Source organism: Cyprinus carpio, chromosome B8, assembly GCF_018340385.1.
Source record: "Cyprinus carpio isolate SPL01 chromosome B8, ASM1834038v1, whole genome shotgun sequence".
In the NCBI taxonomy this organism is placed as follows: Eukaryota; Metazoa; Chordata; class Actinopteri; order Cypriniformes; family Cyprinidae; genus Cyprinus; species Cyprinus carpio.
This window is the reverse complement of record NC_056604.1, coordinates 19,160,851-19,171,487: the sequence shown is the minus strand read 5'-3', so window position 1 is coordinate 19,171,487 and position 10,637 is coordinate 19,160,851. Positions and strand designations below refer to the sequence as shown.

At 36.1% G+C, this 10,637-nt stretch overlaps 1 protein-coding gene across 1 annotated transcript; it reads left to right on the top strand.

Moving 5' to 3' along the window:
• Positions 1-4,551: 4,551 nt before the first annotated feature.
• LOC109096308 (globoside alpha-1,3-N-acetylgalactosaminyltransferase 1-like) lies at positions 4,552-10,135 on the top strand. Its single transcript, XM_042730000.1, has 8 exons — positions 4,552-4,702; positions 5,484-5,513; positions 5,622-5,654; positions 8,503-8,538; positions 8,626-8,670; positions 8,917-8,949; positions 9,038-9,172; positions 9,325-10,135. The coding sequence occupies exons 1-8, from the start codon at positions 4,647-4,649 to the stop codon at positions 10,013-10,015; spliced, it is 1,059 nt and encodes a 352-aa protein (XP_042585934.1). The 5' UTR covers positions 4,552-4,646; the 3' UTR covers positions 10,016-10,135.
• Positions 10,136-10,637: the final 502 nt, after the last annotated feature.

The following is a 10,637-nucleotide window of genomic DNA, read 5'->3' as shown; positions in this document are numbered from 1 at the left end:
AATACCGTGAATAATTATATATTACAAATTACTAAGAATGTGAAATGCATTTTAAGAATACTATTCCCATCAACTGGTCAAAATGCACAACACTGCTGTATGCTGCTTGAAATAGTGATGCTCTGATGTAAATGAGCATGGATGAGAAGCACATGGGGAACACGTGAGAGACGCCCTGAATGAAAGCACATTCACTCTCTGACAGCAGATGGCGCTAAACTGCAGAAAATGCAGCCCTTAACCTGGAAACCCCATCAATAAAGCAGCTGCACTACTTTCTAAAACATTTTAAATAATTTTAAATAGCCATTCAGATTTGTGGATTTGCTATGGGTGTTAATCACAGCGCCAAATACTTAAATATTTAGACTTAATAGGCTATTTATTTTCAACCTTATTTTTTTTCATTTTAATCTTGATTACCACATGCCCTAGATATTGTTTGAAAGTGTTTTTGATTCTTTATTATTCATTCACATTTTTACCTTATGGCTTCATTAGCTAATATTAGTTAATTCATTAGTTAACATAAACTGCCAATGAAAAAATATTCTGAACATTCATTCATCTTAGGTATTCCAATATTTAATAACACGTTGTTAAAATCGAAAGTTGCAACTGTGTTATTTAATGAGCTAAAATGAACTAAGACTTGTATTTTTTAACAAAGATTAATAACTTCTGTAGCAAATGTAGCTATTGCTCATTGTAAATGTTAATGCATTAACTAAGGTTAACTAATGAGTTCTTATTGTAAAGTGATTTTTTGCACTTTAATTGTTTAAAACTTTATATATTTTTTCTGTATTGCTTTATTGTATTTAAATGTTCAGTTATTTTTGTTATAAGAAAAAAGTTATTTAACCTGTTATACTGTATTATGACCACTTTTTTTAAACTAAATTGCAATACCGTAATAATACCGTATACTGTGCTAAAAGCATTAGCAATTAATCGCATCAGGAAAATATTAGGATATTGCACGTTTTTATTGCACAAGTGGGGAACATTTAACTGTTCATGAGGTAGATTGCCTGGGGAAAGAAACTGTTCTTGTTCCTGGCTGTCCTGGTATTTGCGGCTCTGAAGCACCGGCCAGATGGCAAAAGTTCAAAAAGGGAGTAACTTGGATGTGAGGCATCCAGAGTGATTTTCTGAGCCCTTTTCCTCACTCTGGATGTAAACAGTTCTTGAAGGGTGGGAAGGGGAGCACCAATCATCATTTCAGCAGTCTGAACTGTTCTCTGTAGTCTTCTGATGTCTGATTTTGTAGCTGAACCAAACCAGACAGTTATTGAAGTACACAGGACAGACTCAATGACGGCTGTTTCAGCAGCTCCTGTGGCAGGTTAAACTTCCACAGCTGGCAAAGGAAATACAACCTTTGTTGGGCCTTTTTAACAATGGAGTCAATGTGATTGTCCCACTTCAGGTCCTGAAAGATGGTGGTTCCCAGGAATCTGAATGACTCCGCTGCAGCCACAGTGCTGTCTAGGATGGTGAGTGGGGGGAGTGCAGGGGGGTTTCTCCTGAAGTCCACTATCATCTCCACTGTTTTCAGAGTGTTCAGCTCCAGGTTGTTAAGACTGCACCAGACAGCCAACTGCTCAACCTCTTGTCTGAAAGCAGACTCGTCACCATCCTGGATGAGGCTGATGACTGTAGTGCCCCCCCCCCCCCCCCCCCCCCCCCCCCCCCCACCAAAAAAAGATAAATAAATAAATAAATAAAAAATTATACCGACTCCAAGATTTTGGTATAGTCCATGCAATCTTACAAAAGCTTTTTATTTCAGATAAATGCTGATCTTGGGATCTTTCTATTCATCAAAGAATCCTGATGTTCTCAACTATTTTAAATATTGATAATAACAACAACAACATCAACAACAACAAGAACAAATGTTTCTTGAGCAGCAAATCAGCATATTCATGAATTCGCACTATAATATGGTAGAACAATTAGTAGCATATTTAGCATGCTGTCTGGAGGGAGGGCTCCGAGCTTGGGAAGAGCTCAAACCCAGAGAACCCACCACCCCCCCATCCCAAGAATGGGATGAAATTAGATTAAGAGTGAGGTGTTGGGGTGGAGGTGGGATGCTGGAAGACTGTCGTAGAAGAGAGATAAGTTGGCTGTATATATATACCTGTATTGTGCTTGTTAAGGTGATCAGCTGACGAGCTCTAGCAGGGCCAGACTGATTGATTATCTGATCTTGCTCCTCCCGAACCTTGTTAATAAAACATCATTTAGAATGATTACTGAAGGATCATGTAACATTTTAAATATATATTCCAATCGAAAGCAGTTATTTTAAATAGTAAAATATTTCACAATATTACTGCTCTTGCTGTACTTTATATCAAATAAATGCAGGCTAGGTAAGCAGAAGATACTTCTTTAAAAAAAAAAAAAAAAAAGAAAAACATTAAAAGTCTTACTGTTCAAAACTTTTGACTGGTAGTGTATATTCGTATGAAATATAGGTTTATTAAATCTAGGGTATTTAATTAATTGATAAATAACATTCTTTGCTAACAAATTGAAATATGGTGAATGTTTTTAACAAGGTGGACACAGTTCTGTTCATAACAGTAGACCTGCTGCTAAAGAAGTGACAGGGAAGAAAAAAGGGGGTGGGGGGCAGAGATATTGGGGAAAATGAAGAAAAGTGAAAGGGAAGTGAATGTGCAGTGCAAGAATGAACCTTTAATTATTTTTCACTGACCCAGACTAAGGATTTAGACCTTTTTTATGTGATGGACAAATAATAGGGTTGCCTGGTTTCAGAAATTGTTGTGGATGTATAGGCTATATACAGGAAATAAGGGGCCAAAATTGCACCTTTTGGGGTACAGCAGCTTGTCACTGGAACAGTACACTTAAAAGAACATATTTGTTCCTTCCTTTTTTTTTTTTTTTTTTTTTTACCCCTAATAGGAAGGCCTACAAATTAGTACGAATTACTACTCTTAAGGTACTAATATGTATGGTATATTGCTATGGTGTCAAGCTGTTGTATCCCAAAAGGTAAGATTTTGGCCCCGTTTTTTCTATGTGGCCTGGATGAGTATAGATTAAAACTTTTCAACCCAGCACCTGATCAGATTTGTGATTTCTAATCTCCTGTTAAAAGGATTTAATCCCATATCTTGCCATCTGCCCTAAATAAATTTAACATGACTGTACTTGACAGTATAACAACTAGGAATGAGTACTGAAACCTGTTTAAGAAGGCTGCACTCTGCTATTGGCACGCACATCATTTTGCAGTTTAACTGTTTGTAGGTCTGGTCTTCTGTCACACACTGTGTCAGAGTGAACGACAGAGCCGTAGATTAGAAGAAACAGTCTTTAATGAATCGACACAAGGGGTAATCCAAACCAGGAATGGAGAAGACACACTTACATCACAATGTTAGACCCGACAAAGACAGAACGCACAGACTGGGACTTAAATACATGGGTTACCGCAGCCGCAGGGCCATGGTGTTAGCTGCAAGTCAATCATGTGTTGGAGTTGTGCACAAAACTCCCACCGGGTGGCGCAAAGGGACAGTTTGCAAACTGACTGAAATTTATATTTTGTTTTGTAAAAGGAGATCAAATTAAATAAAACAACAACTTTATAATATAACATTATAACATCCTTAAAAGTCAGAAAATTAATCTAAAATTAATTTTTAGAAAGTTAATTTCAAAATGATAGTCATAGGCTGCAGCCTAACACATCAAATTTCAGAAATGGAAATCTTTTGTAACGTTATAAATGTCTTTATCATCATTTTAAAGCATCCTTGCTAAATAAAAGTAATAATTTCTATAACCCCCCCCCCCAAAAAAAAATAAAATAAAATAAAATAAATAAATAAATAAATAAATAAATAAATAATTGAAAACAATAAATAAATAAAATAAATAAATAATACATAAATCATACTGACTCCAAGCTTTTGGCTTAGTCCATGGGTAATCTTACAAAAGCTTTTTATTTCAGATAAATGCTGATCTTTGGATCTTTCTATTCATCAAAGAATCCTGATGTACTCAACTATTTTAAATATTGATAACAACAACAAATGTTTCTTGAGCAGCAAATCAGCATTAGAATGATTACTGAAGGATCATGTAACACTGAAGACTGGAGTAATGATGCTGAAAATTCAGCTCTTTGATCACAAGAATAAATTACATTTTAAATATATATGCAATTGATAGCAGTTATTTTAAATAGCTTAGCATAGATCATTGAATCAGATTAGACAGTTAGCATCTCGCTCAAAAATGACCAAAGAGTTTCGATATTTTCCCTATTTTAGACTCTTCTGTAGTTACATCGTGTACTAAAACCGACGGAAAATGAAAAGATGCGATTTTCTAGGCCCATATGGCTAGGATCTATAGTTTCAATCCGACTTAATAATCAAGGAAATTGATGACAACAAAGAGACAACATTTGCGGACTGCAGCTTTAAAATGTGGTTTGTTTCACTCTAATGCAGGGCCCCACCCTAATGTGTTTATTTGACTATAAAATGCACACACTTCTCCTTTCTTGATCTACATACCTCTTGCTTTATTCCTCTCATTTACGCTTAAGTCTCTAACTTCATATCAGTGTGGACATTAGTATTCCAGGAATAATGATGGTCCGTCAGAATTTTCTCATTGCTGTGCTCTTTGGGATGATATTGAGTGGGTATGTAATTACTTTTTCTCAATATTCCAATATTGTTACATTGGGGGAAAAATATTACATTGCTTGCCTTTGTGTTTGGGTTGTAAATTGATGTCATAATAATGCAGTATTATTTCACAGCAGTTGGTAGCATTACCACTGCTTGACATGAAGAGTTCAGATGCAAAACCCTCTAAAAGCCATCTGAAAATTTATTTTAAAATTTGCAGTTTTATTTGGCTGCTGTGTTTATGTTCAGTAAATTCACTTTTATTCTATTGAATAGTTTCTTCTCATTGCCGTTAAAGTGAAATAACATTAACACAGGAGCTTGATAAAAATACTAATTTTGGAAGAAAATTTCAGATGGCTTTTAGAGGGCTTTGCATCTTCACATGTTAACAGGAGGAGTTCATTAAGTATTTAGCACAGTATTGCCACTCTATTCTGCTTATGCACATTCTTTTTTAAGCAACTGACTAATCTTGAGAAAAATATAACAATTTTCTAAAACTGCATTTTTATGACCCCTTTAAAAATCCATACATTTTCATTTAATTATCAAGATGTATCATATTATATGGTTCAGGTTAGGAGAGTGCTGAATGATAGGTTTGGGCAGGAAAGCAAAAGTTATGGTTGATTTTCAACCCTACAATATTAAACAACTTATTAGTCTGCATTTTTTGTGTACATGACAAGCATAAGATATAAAACTCTAAACTCTGAGAAGAAGATTACAGTTACGCATTTGTGGATTTCTGAGATTTCTCCTCATGAAGTTATGTGTCTTTCTTTACAGGCTCATTTACCTGAACAATATCCAGTGCAGGTGAGTTTAGTGCAGTTAGAAAAACATGGTGCAGACGTTGTGTATGTCCTGTTCTCTTGATTTGAGAAGTTTGCATTACTGAATTATTGAATTTCTTACCGTTTTAAGCTGCAATCAGCAGATAACAGAACAAGGCTTCAAGTGAGTAATGATGTGCATACACATACATCACTCTTCAACACATACAAAAAGGTTCTCCTATACATTGATTTATTTGTGGTGCCCCGCCACAATATCCACATTGACCGCCACAAATATCCAGCGCCCCCTGCCATCAGCTCCCGAGTCTCACACACAGGAGCGTGAATTGAGCACTATATTTAGCAACTTTCAGACCCTTCTGGTGTCTTTTTTCCATAAAAGGTACATATTGACAAACCTACAATCGTGGCCAAAAGTATTGGGAGTGACAAAATTTATGTCACTGCCAATACTTTTGGCCACGACTGTAGTGACATTTTTTGGATAAACAAAGTTTTGGACACCTAGATAAACACTTTACAGTATGTTTTATGAATGTGAGTCATTCTGTTCAAATGCTATTGAGCTTTAAATTTGTTTTCAATTTCAAGTCAATTTGGTAAAGAAAAGTAGCAATTGTTTTCCATATGATTTACAGTTTATTTTAATAATTACCAAAAAAATATAAAAGGTGTGCATTATAGTTGACACCTGGATGAACAGTTAACAGTTGTTTTCATGACTGTTAGTTATTCTCCTTGTATGCTATTGACGTTAGAGAAGTGTATAGTAGTTTCGCATGTAACTTTAGAGACGGTCCCTAGATTTGCGAATATCGAATGTCCAACGTCAAGCCAACTTTATGCCAGTAACCTTTGGCGCAGTGTCGCCAATTCAGTTATAATTCAGTTATATCACAGTATGTTAGAGTTTAGATAGTAGTATTACGGTGGCGATGAAGTGCAAAACAGATTACAATTCTGAAAACAAAATAACAAATTACAAACGCAAATGCAAATCTGAAATCAAAGTAACAAGTCAGAAAACACAACAACAAATCAGACAAACCGGAAGAGGTAGGTATAGTTTGAGACAGCGCCATTGGTTTGGGATTACTCATCACTGAATGGACAGGACATCTGTCAATCAACCTATACAGAAAGAACCAGCTGAAAAACAGAAGAGTCGTGGTAGAAAGTTTGGAGATGGTCTTAAAATAGCTCGTTTTAAATGTATTGTATGAATTGTGCATACTATGGAATAAAACATACGAAGTTTCTATTTATACTTTGTGCAAATAACCTGCCTTATTGGCATTTTGGCATTAGAATTTTGTGAGTTCCAGTGGTGTAGGTGATTAAGTAAGTGAGTGTGTGTGTGTGTGTGTGTGTGTGTGTGTGTGTGTGTGTGTGTGTGTGTGTGTGTGTGTGTGTGTGTGTGTGTGTGTGTGTGTGTGTGTGTGTGTGTGTGTGTGTGTGTGTGTGTGTGTGTGTGTGTGTGTGTGTGTGTGGTGTGTGTGTGTGTGTGTGTGTGTGTGTGTGTGTGTGTGTGTGTGTGTGTTTGGCTTTTTGACGTGATCGACTTGGGTTCGATCCCACCTTTTGCCAAACTTTTTTTTTCCCTTTTCAAATCTCATATCACATCGTAAATGCATTTATTTTCAATAAAAATTAAGGAAATAATCAAAAAGGTGAAAATAAAGTATAAGGTAGGGTTAGGGTAGGTGTAGGTGTAGGGAGGGCTTTATTGTACCAATAAGATGGCATCCATTTAATAATTTGAATTAAAATTATAATTTACACTCAAAACATTATTATTGCATACTGTTTTATAATGTACTACAATTCTGAAGTGCAGATAATTGCCACTATTTGCAATAAGTAGTATACATAGCAAAAAAATCCTGCTATTTTAACATACTTAGTGTAGATAGCATATTGCTGAAAATACTGCTATTTTCTGTTATTTTAAATTGGTTTAATTGCTATTTTAAGATTTGAAAAGGGAGAAAAAAAGTTTGGCAAGCACACATTCTTAACCACCTGCACCACTGGAAACTTTATGCTGTGGATCCCAGGGAGCGGTTGGGGGTTCGGTGCCTTGCTTAAGAGCACCTGAGTCATAGTATTGCCAGCCCGAGACTCGAGCCCACAACTTTAGGCTTAGGAGTTAAGCTCTCTAACCACTAGGCCACGACTTCCCCAAACACCATCTCCGAACTTTCTACCACGACTCTGCTGTTTTTCCGTTAGTTCTTTCTGTATAGGTTGATTGACAGATGTCTTGTCCAGTCAGTGGTGAGTAATCCCAAACCAATGGCGCTGTCTTAATCTATACCTATTTGTCTATCCGGTTTGTCTGATTTGTCATTGTGTTTTCTGACTTGTTTTGTTTTCGGATTTGTCATTTGTGTTTTCTGACTTGTTATTTTATTTTCGAATTTGTCATTGTGTTTTCTGACTTGTTATAATGTTTTCTGAATTGTTGTTGTGTTTTCTGAATTGTTATTTTGTTTTTTTAGATTTGCATTTGCATTTTGTTTTCAGAATTGTAATCTGTTTTGCACTTCATGGCCACCGTATAGAATAGATCTGAAGACCCAGAACTTTTTTTTTTTGAAGTGCCAGAACTTGTCTGAACGAAACTTTATGCAATGACATCATAAATATGCAAGTTAATATGTGATGCCACCCACCACCACAAGTCTCACAAAATCATGTTGGAAAAATTGACACATGTTAGAATTAAAGTACATGTTTATATTTAAAGACACATGCACACACATACACACACACACACACACACACACACACAACATAATCAAATTCCACTGAGTATGAGTTTGACTCTGTTCTTATCAGGGGACGACCCTGAGTGTGTGTTGTTCTTTTGATTTGAGAAGTTTGCAATACTGAATTATTATTATTATTTTTATATATATATATATATATATATATATATAATATATATATATATATATACATACATACATACATACATACATACATACATATTTATTTATTTTTAGCTGCAGCCAGCAGATAACAGAACAAGGCATCATCAAGTGAGTAATGATTACAATCAATTACAATCAAACATACACAACATAATCTTATTCAAATGAGTAAGAGTTTGACTCTGTTTCAATCAGGCCAAAATGGAAGCAAAAGATCTTTGGATTGCGCTCAACACCAGGGTGTGTAAAACTTCATCTTCTTAAAAGTGACTTTATTTTTAAGTTGATCTGCAGACTACTGCTCAAGACAAAAAAATTCTAGGTTCATGGTTGTTTTTGTGGTTCTGATAAGATGACAAGTGAGAGTTAAATGATGTCGTCAGTCCATTGATAAAAAAAAAAAAAAACTTTTGTTTTTTATGTGTATCAGTTTCATGAACCAATAAAATGTCTGTTTTTCTTTCTGCTTATTCATTTTCATTACAGGTTGTTATACAACCAGCCGAGTGTGCTGGTAGGGTGAGTATTATGTTTTTAGTACCAACCTATTGATTCTAAATGGAATGGATGGAATGATTACAGCGCTGTATGTGTGTTTTTAATGAAGTCGGACAGATGTTGCTTCTGTGTCACCATGGTCAGCTCCAATCATTTGGGAGGGAAACTTTGACTCTACACTGATCGACTCTATCTACAAACAACAAAATCTCACCATAGCAACTACTGTCTTCGCTTTGGGAAAGTGAGTCTTCATGATACCTTTCATCTTGTTTTAATAATTCTCATTTGTTTCGCCTCCTCTTTTTTTCCTTGTTTCTGGAAATATTTTATCTGGAAATAAAGGATAAATTAACTATAATTTATCTCCCTGTATTTGTTTTCTCTGTTTGTTAGATACACACGTTTTGTCAAAGATTTTCTGGAGTCAGCAGAGCAACATTATTTTGTTGGATTTCGAGTACATTACTACTTGTTTACAGATCAACCAGAATCAGTTCCTGAAGTGAAGATGGGTGAAAACCGTAGTTTGACAGTTCAAAATGTTCCGAGTCTGAACCGATGGCAGGACATCAGTATGAGCAGGATGGAAAAACTGGAAAACCTAATAGAGAATGAACTAGTCAATGAGGCAGACTATATTTTCTGCCTTGACATAGATACTAAGTTCTATGGCCGGTGGGGTGCGGAGACTTTGGGTCGTCTAGTAGGTGTGATACATCCTTGGTTCTTTGATGCTCCAAGGAGTCAATTCACATATGAGCGCAGACCAGAATCTAAAGCATACATTCCCGCGGAGGAAGGTGATTATTATTACGCTGGTGCTGCATTTGGTGGCTCATTGGAGGATGTACATCATCTCACCAAAACTTGCAGGGAGCAACTGAACATTGATGCTGCAAACTCCATTGAGGCAGTATGGCAAGAGGAGTCTCACTTGAACAAGTATTTTCTTTTGAACAAACCTAGTAAACTGCTCTCTCCTGAATATATGTGGCGGGACATCAATGAAAAAGCAGCCCAAATAAAAATAGTTCGCTTCACTAATGTACCTAAGAACTATGCTGAAGTTCGTCCAAACCCGTAGCAACTGTTGCCAGTATTCAGCTACACTTACATGGTGTGTTCTCACAGCCCTCCAGTAAGACATTGTGAGTCTGTTAACAGGTAATACTGGCAACAGGGAAGACGACATCTGCCACCAAGAAATGAAATAATCACAGAAATGTACAGATGTTTATGAGCATAATATGGCATCAGAAACAATATCTGACAAAATCTTTTTGAATGTTTTGAATGTTTTTAAATGTAACACAATGGTGAATTATAAGGGCACTTAAATCAGCAAGACTTGGGCTTCGGTGATTGATAGTGAGGTTGCGGGATTATCTCTAGAAATTTATTTGTGTTTTGCTTTTAGAAACTATAATATTATGTAATTTGGTGCCCCCAAAGTAAACTTACAAAATAAAACAAATAACACATTTACCCTATGAATGCTTAATACTAGGGGCAGCTGTGGCCTAATGGTTAGAATTGGTCACAGGTTCGAGTGTCTCAGTGCTGGCAGGAGTTGTAGGTGGGAGGGAGTGAATGAATAGCACTCTCTTCCACCCTCAATACCCATGGCTGAAGTGCCCTTGAGCAAGGCACTAAACCCACAGTTGCTCCCTGGGTGCTGGATATAGCTGCCCACTGCTCCGGGTGTG

Excerpts from the sequence above, each read along its gene's own strand:
- LOC109096308 (XM_042730000.1), top strand. The coding sequence starts at position 4,647 with ATGATGGTCCGTCAGAATTTTCTCATTGCTGTGCTCTTTGGGATGATA. Across the intron at positions 5,655-8,502 it reads ATAACAGAACAAGGCTTCAA|CTGCAGCCAGCAGATAACAG; the intron begins GTGAGTAATGAT and ends ATTTATTTTTAG. Across the intron at positions 8,671-8,916 it reads GGATTGCGCTCAACACCAGG|GTTGTTATACAACCAGCCGA; the intron begins GTGTGTAAAACT and ends TTTTCATTACAG.